The sequence below is a fragment of the Crocuta crocuta genome, unplaced genomic scaffold (genome assembly GCF_008692635.1).
Source record: "Crocuta crocuta isolate KB4526 unplaced genomic scaffold, BGI_CrCroc_1.0 scaffold445, whole genome shotgun sequence".
Classification (NCBI taxonomy): domain Eukaryota; kingdom Metazoa; phylum Chordata; class Mammalia; order Carnivora; family Hyaenidae; genus Crocuta; species Crocuta crocuta.
This window is the reverse complement of record NW_027530847.1, coordinates 1-16045: the sequence shown is the minus strand read 5'-3', so window position 1 is coordinate 16045 and position 16045 is coordinate 1. Positions and strand designations below refer to the sequence as shown.

The 16045-nt window shown below is 41.3% G+C and overlaps 1 protein-coding gene and 2 non-coding genes across 3 annotated transcripts in view; 2 read left to right on the top strand and 1 right to left on the bottom strand.

Moving 5' to 3' along the window:
• LOC144235777 (PHD finger protein 20) overlaps positions 1 to 10236 on the top strand; it is a 124675-nt gene extending 114439 nt beyond the window's left edge. Inside the window, exons 14-15 of the mRNA XM_077769385.1 lie at positions 7037 to 7136; positions 10037 to 10236. Coding sequence (XP_077625511.1) covers positions 7037 to 7136; positions 10037 to 10236 — 300 coding nt within the window. The remainder of the gene's footprint in view (positions 1 to 7036; positions 7137 to 10036) is intronic.
• LOC144235822 (U6 spliceosomal RNA) lies at positions 7511 to 7617 on the bottom strand. Its single transcript, XR_013336326.1, has one exon. It is a non-coding gene; the product is annotated as a U6 spliceosomal RNA (small nuclear RNA).
• A 4052-nt stretch (positions 10237 to 14288) lies between the features above and the next one.
• LOC144235815 (U6 spliceosomal RNA) lies at positions 14289 to 14395 on the top strand. Its single transcript, XR_013336320.1, has one exon. It is a non-coding gene; the product is annotated as a U6 spliceosomal RNA (small nuclear RNA).
• Positions 14396 to 16045: the final 1650 nt, after the last annotated feature.

The window sequence follows — 16045 nt, the reverse complement described above, 5'->3', positions numbered from 1 at the left end:
TTTAATGGTATGCTTTTCCCTATGAAGTCTCATATGCTGTCAGGATTCTGAGTGACAGTTGCCACCTTGAATCATTTCAGTGACTGAGTAGTTTTTCTCTTTTTGTGACATGGCCATTTGTATGGGTGACTCTTCCTAAACAGCAGGCTGTGCGGTCGTTTTGGTTAAACAGAAATGGGAGGGAAAGATTTGTTCCGAGCAGAGCATAATACTGAGTGAGCCTAGCAGTACAGAATTTTATGTACTGGTGGGTTGTGTTGTCTTAGTCTTGACTTTAAGTTTGGAACATGTTTGAATGTGCATTTTTGTTTTGGTTTTAAAAATAAACCTATTTTTAAAAAGACACTCATTTGCAGAAACTCAGTGCACTAGAACTTGAAATTCTAATACAACATGGAAACTACTGTTTTAGAGTGCTCAGCTCTGGGCCTTGGAAGCCTGGTTTGCTCTTCATTTGTCCATAGAAATCTTTAGTGGGTGAGTATTGAAGGCTCTTCCTGGCAAGACTATTTTAGTTAGTTAATCAGTATAAGAGACCCAGTTCTGACTCACTATACTTTTTCCACTGACTTTTCTGTAAGTAGCAAGGATTATGGGAGGCTTGGGGGGTGGAGTAGAACATTGTGTGTCATCATGTGCTATATGAAGAGACTTAAGGTTTGAAGCTGTTGAGGCCATACCAGATGTTACAAGGCAGAGTCTGGAAGTGACTTCCATCTCCAGCTTCCTAGGCTCTAAATGGCTATCTCCTAGCTCAACTCCGCTCAGTTCAGAGAAGTGCTTGTGACTTCCTGTCTGGTAATGTGGTGATGATGAGCTCACTTCAGAACACCTTGGGTTTTGCTGTAGAAGACTTTTCTGTCCTGTCTACTTACCGTCCATCTGGTTTTATGGCATAGAAGGATAGTTTTGACTTTTCCTGTCATGAGCAATATACCTTTTTCACTCAGTAACTTTAGCAAAAGGTCTACATTTGGAGGGAGCTAACTGGAGCAAATACAATTTAAACTTTATAAATGTATTCATCATTAGTATTACATGTGTTCATCATCTAGGAAGATTCAGTAATTATTTTTAAAGCTTTTTTAAAGTTTATTTACTTATTTTGAGAGACACAGAGACAGCACAAGTGGGGGCATGGCAGAGGGAGAGGGAGAGAGAAACCCCTGACACGGGGTTTGAACCCACGCAACATGAGATCATGACCTGAGCTGAAACTGAGAGATGCTCAACCAACTGAGCTACCCAGACACCACTCAGTAATTATTTTTTAAATAAATTGATAATTTGCACCAGCCTAGAATACATTTAGAGTTAGTTATGTAGAAGATGTGTACCTTACTTTAAAGGAATAATTTTCTCTAATCATTTTAATTACTTATATTAACATTACTCATGTAAATTATTATTTGATTTTATTTGTCAGTGTTAATAATTTAAATCATTAGGAGGTTAACATTCATGAATATTTGAGAAATCTTTGTGACACAAAAAAGAAACGAACATCAGGAAATCCATTTGATATTCAAATTATTTTAATTGCCTTAGGGCAGGTTTGGGCAAATTTTTTCTTAAAGGGCTAAGTGCTAAATTTTGTAGGCATTGAGGGCCATATGGTCTTTGTTGCAACTATTCAGCTCTGCCTCAGTCAGGCGTAAGCATTATGTAATGAATGAATGAATGGCTGTGTTCATGTGATACTTTATTTACAAAAACAGGACTTGAACTGAATTTAGCCTCTGGGCAGTATTTGCCTTAGACTAACAATTTTTGTTAGGTTAGGTGCCAAACCCAGTAAAAGTTATGTAGCAGTTTTAAACAGAAGCCCATTTTAAAAGCTTTGTTTTAAAATTTATATTGTTAAAAAAAAATTTATATTGCTTATTTGTTGCTAGCTAATGCATTCACATAGTTGGAAGTCCAAAAGGTATACATAGATATACAGAGAAAATCTGACCCCCACTTCCCCTTCCCTCAAAGCAGCCCTTATATCATCTTTTCGTGTAGCATTCTGGAAACACTCTGTGGCTAATCAAGCAATAACAAGTATAGTCTCTACATTGTTTACTTTTTTTTTTTTGGTGGTAAAATAACAAAATTTAGCATTTTAGACCATTTTTAAATGTATGTGGCATTAGGTGAATTGGCATTGAGTACATTCACATTGCTGTGCAACCATCTTATTTAAAAAAAAAAAAAACAAATGCTTTCTATGTAGTATTTTCAGTATCTTTTCTCATTTAACAATAGTTGAAGACTGTTCCATTTTCAAACATAAAAAAGCTTTTTCATCTTTTAAGTGTTTTATTTAGTTTTTGAGAGAGAGAGTACAAGCAGGTGAGGGGCAGAGAGGGAGGACAGTGGATCCAAAGCAGGCTCTACACTGACAGGCTGACAGCAGTGAGCTTGTTGCGGGGCTCGAACCCATGAACTGTGAGATCATTGCCTGAGCTGAGTCAGATGCTCAACTGACTGAGCCCCTCCAGGAGTCCATTCATTCATTCATTCATTCATTCATTTATTTTTAAGGCTGCATAATGGATGGATCATCATTTATTTAACCTTCTCCTGTTGATGACATTTAGATTGTTTCTAACCTTAACAGTAATGTAATGAATAATTTTGTGTAAGTGTACCTATGGGACCAAGTTTTAGAAGTAGAATTCCTGGGCCACAGGTTATGTGCATGTATTTATTTGACAAATATTATTTTTTCTCATAGCAATATTATATAAACCTTCCCTGGAGGCTGTACCAAAGAACAGTCTTATGGGCACCTTTTCAGTACAGGGTATTAATCAGAATATATCTTTGCTTTTCAGAGAAGTGAAACAATAGTCCATTGGTATAGCCATTTTGTAATTTATTTTTAAATGCATTTTTTAAAATTTCATACTTGTAGCATTTGGAAAATGCAAAAAATCACAAAGAAGAAAACAATTCCCCTTATTATTTTTACCTGGGGATAACCACTGTTAATTAATATTTTGGAATACACATATACAGGTATATATAAGTGAAAATTATGCTCTATAAATAGTTTTTTATGAGAATAGCACCTTTATTATCGAAGTAGTAAATGTTTATTAGAAAAACTTCAGGCAGTTCATAAATGTATAAAGAATTACTTGATATTTATAGGGGCATCTGGCTCAGTTGGTAGAGCATCTCACTCTTGATCTTGGGGTCATGAATTTGAGCTCCATGTTGGGTGTAGATATCATTTAAATAAGAAAAGAATTACTTGATATTTATATGTAATCCCCAAAACTAGAAATGCTAACATGTATTGCATATTATTAGTTGGTTTTATTTCACATTAATTCATATTAAAGTACTTTATGGGGCACCTGGGTGGCTCAGTTGGTGAAGTGTCCGACTTCAGCCCAGGTCATGATCTCACAGTTGGTGAGTTTGAGCCCCACATCAAGCTCTGTGCTGACAGCTCAGACCCTGAAGCCTGCTTCAGATTCTGTGTCTCCCTCTCTCTGCCCCTCCCCTACTCTCTCTCTCTCTCTCTCTCTCTCTCTCTCTCTCAGAAATAAATAAACATTAAAAAATTGTTTTTAATAAAAAATTAAAAAATTCAAGTACTTTACATTAATTTATTCTTTTAGTGATTGATTTGAACATCTTTTTATTTAAGAATTAGATTTTTTTTTTTTAATGTTCATTTAGTTTTGAGAGAGAGAGTATGAGCTGGGCAGGGGCAGAGAGAGAGGTAGACAGAGGATCCGAAGATGGCTGTTTATGGACAGCAGACAGCATGATGTGGGGCTCAAACCCACAAACTGCAAGATCATGACTTAAGTCAAAGTCAGATGCTTAACTGAATAAGCTACCCAGGCGCCCCCCAAAAATCTAATTTGGGTGGCTCAGTTGGTTGAGTTGGTTTATTTGGGCTCAGGTCATGATCTCACTGCTTGTGTGTTCAGGTTCTGCATCAGGCTCTGTGGTGACAGCTCAGAACCTGGAGTCTGCTTCAGATTCTGCGTCTCCCTCCCTTTCTGTCCCTCTGCCACTCGCACACACTGTCTCAAAAATAAACATTAAAAAAATAAAAAGGGGCGCGTCTGGGTGGCTCAGTTGGTTAAGCGTATGACTTAGGCTTAGATCATGATCTCACGGTTCGTGGGTTCAGGCCCCATGTTGGGCTCTGTGCTGACAGCCAGCTTAGAGCCTGGAGCCTGCTTCACTGAAATTCTGTGTCTGCCTCTCTCTCTGACCCTCCCCTGCTCGCGCGCACACACACTCTCTCTCTCAGAAATAAATAAAACATTAAAAAAAATTTTTTTTCTAATTAAAAAAGATTTTTTTCCTTTGACTTGTATGTTAATGTCCTTTATCCATTTTTCTGTGGATGGTTGATTGTTTTCCTACTTGTTTGTATAGGCTTTTTGTAGACACGTTTTTGTATCAGCTGTGAGAACAGTTAAAAATATTTGTACCTATTTTGTCATCTTTTGACTTTCAGAATTTTTGAATCAACTATATCAAACTTTTCTTTGATGGCTTCTGAGATTTGAGTAACAGTTGTTTCCTCATTAGAAGTTCATAGAAATTTGGGGCACCTGGGTGGCTCAGTCAGTTAAGCGTCCGACTTCAGCTCAGGTCATAATCTCACGGTTCGTGGGTTCAAGCCCCTCATTGGGCTCTGTGCTGACAGCTAGCTCAGAGCCTGGAGCCTGTCTTCGGATTCTGTCTCCCTCTCTCTCTGACCATCTTCTGCTCATACTGTCTCTTTCTCTCTCAAAAATAAATAAAACATTTAAAAAAAAAAAGTTCGTAAAAATTTATAACAGAATTTGATTCTGGTACTTTTGAAGTTTCACTTATTTTCCTTAAAGCTGTATAAATACCTTAAAGCTGGAATTTATCTTGGTATAAGGTGTAAGAGCTATGGCAACCCAGCTGTCCCAACCCATGCCTCATTATTGAGGTGTTACCTTTTCTTACTTTATTTCTGTATGTATTTGGATTGCTTTTTTGGATTCTCCTTTTCCAGTGATCCACCTGTTTATATATTTCTTGTACAAATCTATTTTAATTATTTTATGTTTATAATATAGTTTTTAAAATAGCTGATGGGGCTAGTACTCCCTTTTATTCTTTTTTTAACAAATTTCCTGGCTACTGATTTTATGATCAGCTTTTATCCAGTTCCACAGCTATTCGTTTATTACTTATTTGGCCCTACATTATTTTTATAAATTTAACCTAAGGACAAAGGACACCGTTATGATGACTCTTACTGTCCAGGAATAAGATAAAACTTACCATTGAATTAAGTCTTTGTGTTCTTTAAATAATATTTTAGAATTTTCTTCATAGAAATTTTTCATGTTTTATTTTTAGATATTCTTGGATATCTTAGATATTGTTCTTAGATAGTCTTAGGTTTATTCTTAGATACTTTACCTTTTCTGTTATTATTCTTGTTCATTTCTAAATTTAAACTTAAAAAAATGAATGCCAAACCCATATGAAAAAAGTTACTTTGAAGTTTTCAACTTAGCTATATTTGATTGAATTTTAATGAACCCCAGTTCTTAAGACACTTAAAAGCTCATTGGTAAGACAGACTTTAATTCTTAATTCCGTTTTCTGCTCCTAACTGGCTTTGTTATTGTGCACCCTTTACTTTCTCTCTCAGCTCTAGTTTCTTCATTTGTCAGCTGAAGAATCTGAATCGGATCTGAAGTCTGTCTTCCAGCTTTGCCTCTGTTGATTCTGATGCAGTTAGCCTCCTAGAGGATTCATATTTGCCCACGAAAGCCCTCTTGATGCCAGGGCCTCTCTGACTCCAGATAGATGAGGACTGTCTGAGCTTTGGACTTCAGTTCCTCGTGGTTAGGCTGGTGGCCCACCCTCAAGGCCATGCTGGGAAGGAAGGAACCTCATTGTCCACCTTCCAGAGCTATCCATTTGGTTGGGTAGTTAAAGGCTTAGGGTCCTGATCTGAGATTGTATGATGTGTCCTAGTATCTCATTTGGTATCACTTTTCCTTTCCATTCCCTTCTCTGGACTCTTAGCCGTCAGGCTTACTATCCTCAGGCCATCCACACAACTCCTGGTGCTGCCCTCATTCATTGTCTGCTCCTTTCTTTCCTCCTCTGGCTCCTCCCCCTTTTTCCTCACCATTTTTCCCCTAGCCCCTTACCCAAGTAAGGCAGTGGAGCCTCGGGGTAAAAGAACTAGCTTTGCTATTAGCCAGGCCTGTGTTCTGACCCGCCATTGCTTCTCTTCAGCTGTGTGACCTTTGGTAAGATTTAGAGAGAATAAACTTTAAGTGCTAACATGTGATTACTCCAGGAGCTATCAAAGTAAATTAGGTTGTCCATTAGTAGTTGTAATAGGTGCCTAATACATAAAGGCTGTGTGCTGGGCTCTGTGATGGGAACTGTTATATATTTGACTGGATGATTCCTCACAAACAGCTCCACATGGTCAGTAGGAATAGTACCCCGTTTTGTAAATGGAGAAAACTGAAGCCCCAGGAGAAGTGACCTATGCAAGGTCATACAGCTAATGAATGTCTGAGCTAGAATTCAAATTTAGGTTTTTGACATTCCAAGTTAAATCTTCCTCTAAGGACTTGAACAGTTTTCCCTCTGTTTTCATAAAGCTATCAGAAAAGTGAAAGCCTCTAGAAATGGAATGAAAACAATCATTTTTCTAAGATCAGCACTGTTTTATGGATCTAAATGATCTTCATCTGTGCTGTGTGGTGTAAAAGCCACTAGCTTCATGTGGCTCTTGAGCACTTAAAATGTGGCTAATAGAACCAAGGAACTGAATTTGAACTTAATTTGTTAATTTAAGTGTAAAGAGCCATAGGTGGCCTCTGGCTGCCATCATAGTGGCCAGCACAGCTGTAGATGAGGGGTTGCAGCTCAGCTGCTGAGTAGTCATTTGGGAGTGTTCTCCTTCCCCTCTCCTTCTCCCTCCCACTGCCCCTCCCCTCATAGTGGATCTTATTTTTGGATAGAGGATACCTTCTGAGTTTAATTTTTATTGCTTCTTTAATTCTAACAGTGTGAAGAGTGCCAGTGCTGGCAGCATGGGGTCTGCATGGGATTACTGGAAGAAAATGTGCCAGAGAAATACACCTGTTATGTTTGCCAAGACCCTCCAGGTAGAGATTTCTGGAGTCAGGGTTATTAACGATATGTAGCCTTTTCCACAGCTGGCCGTGAAGCAGCCTGTCTGTGGTCTTGAGACTCATTTCTTCAACATTGGCTAGTCTGACTCCTCCTTGCCCCTGCTGCTAGCTCACCTGGTAGCCTGCTGTCCCAAACTTAGCAGTGAGAGAGTATGTGTGAAGCCTGTGGAAGGCCTGGCCTGGAGCTAGAATTATTTTTTATTGTGATAAAAATCGTATAATATGAGATCTACCCTCTGAACAAATTTTTAATTATACAGTAGTACAGTATTGTTTATAAACTGTAAGCACAGTGTTGTACAGCAGATCTCTAGAACTTTTTCATCTTGCATGACTGAAACTCTCTATAAACTATGAAATGCTTTACAGATTTGCGTGTCATCCTTGTTTAGGGGCCGTGCGAATCTTCTCTGTATTGTGCCAGTTTTAGAATATGTGCTGCTGGAGCAAGCACCTTTTATTGAGGGTTCATGAAGAGGTGGCCTCTGTCTTTGGCTTTTTGGGGCTGTTGGAGGTTAGGAATATGCCTCTGCACCCTCTGGTGGCACCTGCCCTCCATTGCATCACCTGGAAGAGAGAGCCGCCCTTGAGGGGAAGGGTAAAGGTATATAGTTGGTAGAGTTTGACTGCTACTCAAAATAGTGAATTAATTCCTTAGCAGGATCAGTTAGTTTCATTGTTCATGGCCTCATGGCTGGCTGGTGGCTCTTGGCTGCCCCTTTTCCAAAGTTCTTGACTTGCTGTCAGTGGAGTAGTTACATCTTCTCCCTTCACCACTGGTAAGGTTTCTCCCCTTGGCTGTCGTCCCATGATGCCCTTATAAAGCTAGACAGTGTTCAAGAGCCTCTACTTCTGTTGATTCTGTTAGTCCTGTGAGATGGGTCTGGTAGGAGCTTCTATTCCTGTTTTCCCTTGTGAGGAAGAAATTGGTGCCTAGGGACATGAATGACTTTTCCAGTCTCATAAAGAAAATTGGAATTAGAATTGGCATGTGGGGCCAAATCTTGATTTGGCTGGTTTTGTAGGGAGGGTCTAGTCACCAAAGTTTGTTTTCTAGCAAGTGTGTCCCCTTGGCACCTGATGACCTCAGTCATGATACTGTATCTCCTTGTGCTGGATGAGTCTATAGATGGAGAGGAATCTGGCTGCTTGTTGCTCTTTCCCGAGGAAAGAATATGGTCAGAAGATTAGTCTGTGAATCATAGAATATTATCGATGGGCAGGATATCAAAGACCACTCAATTCAGCCATGATATTTGATAGGTGAGCAAATATAGGCCCAGAAGGGACATAAAGGGGCCAAGATCAGTCAAGCCAGTTAGTGCAAGATAGGAGAGAAGAACCACTGCCTTGACCTTTGTCTTGTGAAACAGGTGTTATTGCTCTGAATCCTGCTGCTCAGGCCCCTCATACAGCAGCTCCCTCTGAGATGCCACATATAATCCCTGGGGCTCCTTGGCACCATTTACAAATCTCTTTTGTCTACTGTATTGTCTCTCACTCCTTCCCTCCATTTTTCCCTTTTTACAAATCATACACACCATCTTCATCAACTCCTCTGCACTTCCTGAACTTTTACAACTCTAATTGCCAGCACTGCAAATAGACTCCTCCTTGAATTGAGTGCTTCATGTCTTTTATATTTATAGACTGTGTTTGACTCTGCAGTGTCTTGGGCCAGGAGTTTAACCTAACAGATTTATTCTTTAAAGGTTACTTAAAGATGTTTTTAAGAGAATCGAGGTACATCCCTACTGTGTGTTTTAGTAAAGCCAGAAAGAGCCCAAGGACCTTGATAGGGGTTACATGGGTTGTTTCAGGGTTTTTATAGATAGTGGGAGATAAAATGCTTATGTGGTTGAAATCTGTTCCCTTGGCTTTTGGAGCAGGAAACACCACCAAGTCATGTATGGTTGTGTTTTCAATTCTTTCTAAGGATCCCTGTAATGAACAAGACCACCAAAACCATCCAATTCATATGTTGCTTTAATAGATGGGAAATGGAGGCTCAGAGAAGGGAGAGTGCCTGACTGTTTAGTAAGGGTATGTGACAGTTGGAAGAGGGTCTTGCACCTTGTTTCCATTTGATAATCCATCCAAGATGCCTTTTGCCAGATGCTGGGAATACAACTATGAACAAGGTGCTTCCTATTGTTCTTGCTCTTCGTGGAGTTGGGGCCAGAAACAAATATCAGAATAAGTCAAATAAGCAAGAAGATGTTAGATAGGCATGAATGCTTTGTGGGGGAGGGGCAGGGAGGTGGGGAGGAGGAAGCAACCAGATAGGGAATGAGTAGGAGGCATTTGAAGAGGCTCTCTAACTTTGGAAGATAACAAAAGGCCTCTCTGAAGAGGTGGAAAGATGCCAATTCTGCAGAAGCCTTGAGGAATAGTGCTCCAGACGGAGAGGATGCTAGAGGAGAGATCCTAGGACTGAAAAGTGGGATATGTTCCAGAAACTGAAAGGAGGCTACCGTAAGGGTGAGGCATGGAGGGTAGGAAGGAGCTGGGTGCTGTAGGCCTCATTAGGCCAGTGTTAGGGCTTTGGCTTTTCTTCTGTATGTAGTAGGAAGTCATTGAAGGTTTTAAGTAGGAGAGGTTATGATGTGATTTAAATTTAAAGAGATGCCCAGTTTTCCACTCCACCTCTGGCCAGTTCTAGGAGTTCAGGAAATTTTCATGTCTTAATACCTTATCTCCAACACCTAGTAAGGAGCCCAGCATGTAGTATAGGTGCCAAGTAAATGTATATTGGATGAATGAATAAAATGAATACACCAATCTATCCTTCCAGTAATTTATGTGATGATTGTGCAATGATGCAGTGGTTTCCATCAGGCCACGTATTAACTCTCTCATTGTCACTGCTTTAGGTCAGAGACCTGGCTTCAAGTACTGGTATGACAAGGAGTGGTTGAGCAGGGGACATATGCATGGCCTGGCATTCTTAGAAGAGAACTACTCCCACCAGAATGCCAAGAAGATTGTGGCCACCCACCAGCTTCTTGGAGATGTGCAGAGAGTGATCGAGGTTCTGCATGGCCTGCAGCTCAAGATGAGCATCTTACAGTAAGTGTGGCACCTGCAGCTTTGGGGAGGAGTCACATCTGGCATCATCAGGGGGCAGGATAAATTTGAGAAATTGGAAAGGCACAAAATCAGTGATGAGACAAATGAGTTTGAGACCTTCACTAAAAAATCTCAGTTACACGATAAACCTTCTTTTTTGAAAAAAAAAATCAACCATATACAGGTATAATTTATATATAATTAAGTTTGCTAATTTTAAGGATTCATTGAGGGCTTTTTTTAAAATGTTCATTTTTGAGAGAGAAGGGGTGTGTGCACGCACGCACGCAGGCCAGGGGCAGGGAGAGAGGGAGACAGAGGATCCAAAGCGGGCTCTGTGCTGACAGCAGGGAGCTCAAAGCAAGACTCGAACTCACAAACTAGGAGATTGTGACCTGATTCGAAGTAACGGACTGAGCCACCCAGGCTCCCCAAGAGTTCACTGAGTTTTGACACACATATACATCCTTGCAACCACCACCATTATCAAAACATGGTGTATGTATCTGTAGTTTAGTTTGATTACTACTTTGGTGTATAGTGCTGAATTTAAAAAAAGGTTGTTTTAATGTATATTTATTTTTGAGAGACAGAGACAGAACATGAGGAGGAGAGGTGCAGAGAGAGAGGGAGACACAGAATCTGAAGCAGGCTCCAAGCTCTGAGCTGTCAGCACAGAGCCTGAAGTGGGGCTTGGACTCATGAACCATTAGATCATGACCTGAGCCAAAGTTGGATGCTCAACCGACTGAGCCACGTAGGTGCCCCCTGAATTTTTTTTTTTTATTGTGGTAAAATATACATACTATAAAACTTACCATCTTAACTTTTTAATACCAGTTCAGTAGTGTTAAGTACATTCACCTTATTGAAACCAATCTCTATAACTCTTCATCTTGCAAAAATGAAACTGTATTTATTAAATAACTCCTCCATTTTCCCTCCTCCCAGCCCTTGATGACCATCAATCTACTTTGTCTGTCTGTGAATTTGACTAGTACTTCATATAAATAGGATCCTACAGTATTTGTCTTTTTTTTTGGTCAGTAGCTCATTTCACTTTGTACAGTTCTTCAAAATTTCATCTATATTACAACCTGTATCAGAATTTTTTTCCTTCTTAAAGGCTGAATAACACTCTCTTGTATGTAATACTGCATTTTGTTTATCCATTCATCCTAAAAACCCTTGACTGGTAAACAAAGTAAAATTGAAAGCTGCTGGAAGAGATCACATTGGCAGGCCTGCTCTCCAGCATAGTGGATGCTCAAATATTTTCTCTTCATGGTTTGCTCATGCAAAGAAGTTTGAGGTGTTCTGGAACTGGACCTCTGGCTACTAAAAGTGAGAAACTGAGTGTGAATTCCCTTCTGTGGTTGCATTCTGTGTGTCATGTGACCCACGTTCATGTAAGCTCTGAGAAAGACATATCACTCTTAATGGGTCTGTTAGCTTTGATAACTTACCCCCACTTTACCAAATAGGACATCTGGGGACTTGCATGGGGCAGCTGCTCTCCCATGATTTCCAGAGGTAGAGTCAGGTCTAGAACTCCAGGCCTGGCTTCTGTCAAGTACTTGTCCTAACCTTTCTAACTGTCTCTGCAGTGGTTCCATGCATTTTCTTCTAGTATCAGCACAGTCTATGTAAGGGACAGCTTCTCTTGCCAAGAAATTTCTCAAGTTCTCCCATGAGCCAGTCCACAGGGGACCATCTTAAGTCGTCAACAATGGTAAACTAGTGCCATGAGTGAGATAGACATGACAGGCCACCCCCAACATGGTTTCCTTTGTGCAGATTAGTCCCAGAGGGCCCTCAGCATCAGGCAGAGTGTCAGAGTGCTGGGATGGTAGAACTTTCTCTTGTATTCTGGTGCTCAGAGGCCCAGCTTCAAGAACTGGCATGACAGAGGAGCAGTTAGCAAAGGCACATTCAGACCCGATATATATTGGTTTGGGTAAAAGCTAAGGTTCTGTAACAGAGATCCCCCAAATAGAAGCTAAAACAAAATGGAATTTTCTTTCCCACATAATGAACGGTCCAAGAGTAGGCAGGGGTCCAGACCAGGTAGATGGCCTTTTTCCAGGATTCCATCTGTGGATCTGGGGACTTGGGTTCCTTCTGTCTTATTGCCCTGGAATTCCGTTTGGGTTCTTCTCACCTGCATGTTTGAAACAGCCTCACCTGTACCTCAACTGTTCCAGCCCCCAGGACGGGGGAAAAGAGAAACAGGAGAGAGCAGGCAGTTTTCATGGACACATCTAACTGCAGGGAAGGCTAGCTATATGCTCTGTTTGAACCCAGGAGTGGGGATGGAGGTGGGGTTAAGAGAAGGGGAATGTAGTTGCTGGGGGAAATGAGCTGTCATTGTGACAGTATCTGTTGAGGTGAACTGAATCAATTGACAGCCCTGGATAAGATGTCAGAGACAAGCTTTTCCCTCACATTTTATAAAACCAGAAAACTTTACCCCTTATATACCAAATTAATTTCTTCTTAATGATATGCCAGAAATTGAGACAGGTAGAATGTGGTCCATGTGAGGTCCTGGAAAGCCTCAGGTGATGTTCATGATTGTAAACTTTGTCATATTTTCTTTTCATTTGAGTATTTAATCAGATGGTGTTCTCTTTCTTCTTACTAAATGCCATTGCTCCTGGTCCCATCCCATATTCTGGAACCTTCTCCCTTCCAAATCCCTGTTTAGATCCTTCATCTTTAAAAAAAAAAGTTTAGTGGCTCAGTCGGTTAAGCGTCCGACTTCGGCTCAGGTCATGATGTCGTGGTTCATGGGTTCGAGCCCCACGTTGGGCTTTGTGCTGACTACTAGCTCAGAGCCTAGAACCTGTTCCAGATTCTGTGTCTCCCTCTCTCTGTGACCCTCCCCTGCTCATGTTGTCTCTCTCTCTCTCTCAGGGGAAAAAAAAAACGACACACACACACAAAAAAAACATTAAAAAAATTTTAAGTAATCTCTATACACAACATCGCGTGTTCCACTGACTGAGCCAGCCAGGTGCCCCCTAGATCCTTCATCTTTATAGCAGTGACTTTGTACTGGAATTAAATCTGACTTCTCTCTTAGGAATCAGAAGAGGGTATAGGGAGATCTTGTTCATCATTATATGTGGAGAAAAGATCCTGGTCCCAGTATGTCTATATACACATGGTACAGACTATGATACCCTGCTGGGGGCGATCCAGGGACTGAGCCTGCCTTGATACTTTCGTCATTTCCTCTCCTTCCTCAGTGGATAGAAGGGGTGTTGGTGATTGCTGGAGTGGCAGAGGTTGAGAGAGGTTAGTTGTAGCTTCTTGGGAGCAGAATGTTAGGTTCTGTAAGATCACTCCATGCTTTCATATGCACAGCCTATTCCATTTGTGCAGGAGGGCTTCAGTCAAGTGTGTGTGGAGGAGTACCTGTATGTGGAGTTGCTGAGGAGTTAAGTCTGATTTCTTGCTTATCTGGGTTCAGTGTTTTTCATTTGGGGGCTGGGAAGGCACTGTTGACTATATTGTGGGACAATTCTTCTTTATCCCAATCAGGATTGTTCCAAGCATTATAGGATGTTAGGCATCCTTGGATTCAATGAAATAAATGTCAGTAGTACCTGTCATTCATTGTGACAATTAGAAAGGTCACTTTACATATCTGTCCATCTCTGAACCAAATAGGAGTAGGTAGTACCTGTCTGTATCTTTGGCAGTGCCCTTCTAGCCAGGAGCTCTAGGAACTGATGGGTCTCATTCAAGAAGTCCACCATCGTGTTTTCCTTCTCTCCCTCCCTTCTTTTTTTTTTTTCCTTCTTTTCTTCCTTCTTTTCATTTAATGATCAAGGGTAATAATAGAAGTTTTGGATAGTAAAAAAGAGTTAAAAGGTGAAGTTTAGCCCGAGTAGTGGCTTTTAAGCTTAAAATGTGTATCCCACAATACATTTTATATTACTCAAATGTATAAAATTGAAGCTAAAATTTCACAAGACAGCTATTCTTACTTAGAATGATACACTCTGATATTTTTCTATTCTGTTTTTCTTTTTTCTACAATTGATTATAGTGCTTGCTTCGGCAGCATGTAGACTAAAATTAGCACCATACAGAGAAGATTAGTGTGGACCCTGCGCAAGGATGATGTATAAATTTGTGAAGCACTACAATTGATTACAATCCAACAGATTAATTTAATGACCCTCTATTTAGTCAAAACTCAAACAGTGAATGATTCTGGAAGACTAAAGTGTAGCATAGAGTTTAGGTGCACATACATGTATGTGCTTTCAGCAGATTCTCAAACGGATGTGTGGCTCAAAAAAGGATCAGAATCCCTGTTCATTCATTCATTCTTTCTTTCTAATATTTACTTATTTTTGAGAGAGATACGGAGAGTGAGTGGGGGAAGGGTTAGAGAGAGAAGGAGACACAGAACCTGAAGCAGGTTCCAGGCTCTGAGCTGTCAGCACAGAGCCCGATGTGGGGCTTGAACTCACAAACCATGAGATCATGACCTGAGCCAAAGTCAGACATTTAACCGACCGAACCACCCAGGCGCCCCTGGCTGAAGGCCCTTCTATACAGGCAGTAAAGTTATAAATGTTGATGTTCCCTATGCTAGACTGAATAATGGCCCTAAAAAATATCCAGGTCTTAACTCCTGGCCCCTGTGAACGTTACCTCATCTGACAAAGGAGACTTGCGCGCAGTATTAAATTGAGGACTTTGAGATGGGGAGATTACCCTAGATTATCTGGATAGACCCTAAATGCCATCACAAATGATGTCCTTCAGAGGTAAGGAGAAGGAGCCTGGATGCAGAAGAGCGAAGGCAATGTGAGATTTTTAAAGAGAGATTTAAAGTTGGAATCCTTTAGGATTTGGAGATGGAGGAAGGGTTCCCCCAAGGCAAGGAATGTGGGAGCCAGCTCCAGAAGCTGGGAAGGGCAAGGAAGAGACTCTCCCCTGGCGCTTCCCAGTGAAACTGGTTTAACGGCTACCAAATCCCAGAATGGTGAGAGTAAATGTGTGTTGTTTTAAGCCACCAAATCTGGGGTAATTGTTTTAATTGTAGCCATAGGAAACTAATATCCTTTTTATGGTAGGCTGGCTGGCCCATGCCCCCCTTCATTCCGGCAGGCTTCAGATCCACCGGAAGGAGATGGATGGGGAGGCCAGAGGCACTTCCGTGCACCCTGCGTTCCTTGGGGATCTCAACTGGATTGTGGGGGAAGCAGAGGCCTGGGATGCAGTATGGAAGATTCTCCAGCAGGGAGAAAGAGACACGGCCTAGTCCTGGCTCCCTGAGAACTTGGAAACAGACTGCAGGAACCCACAGGAGCTGCCCGCTGTGTGCTCAACAACCCAGGACGAGCAGAGTCACGCTCTGGAAGAAGCTCAGAGTCCTGGCGGCGGCAGAGCCAGTGCAGACAGAAGTCTCAGGCAGGGAGGACCTTGGGCTCTGACCATCATTCTTAAGAACAACGGGGTCCAGAGCCAAAGTTCACAGCGTCCAAAAGGGGCAAAGCCCCAGGGTTGAAGACCGTGCACAAATGCCCACACGTGACTCCTCCTAGCACATTTCCTGATGTGCCCTGAGAGTCCTTGCTGGGAGCGGCCCTGCAGGGCCTGGAAGCCCACACCAAGACCCTGTTACAGCTGCTGGGTGGCGAGCACCCTGTGTGCTCAGTGCTAAAGTCACTCTCCCCAGGGGCTCTTCAGAGTAACTGCATTGCTTTGCTTCCCTGATCATCATTTTTCCCTCACTTATTTAAACACATTTTTTTTAGTGTTTTATTTTTGAGAGAGAGAGAGAGAGAGAG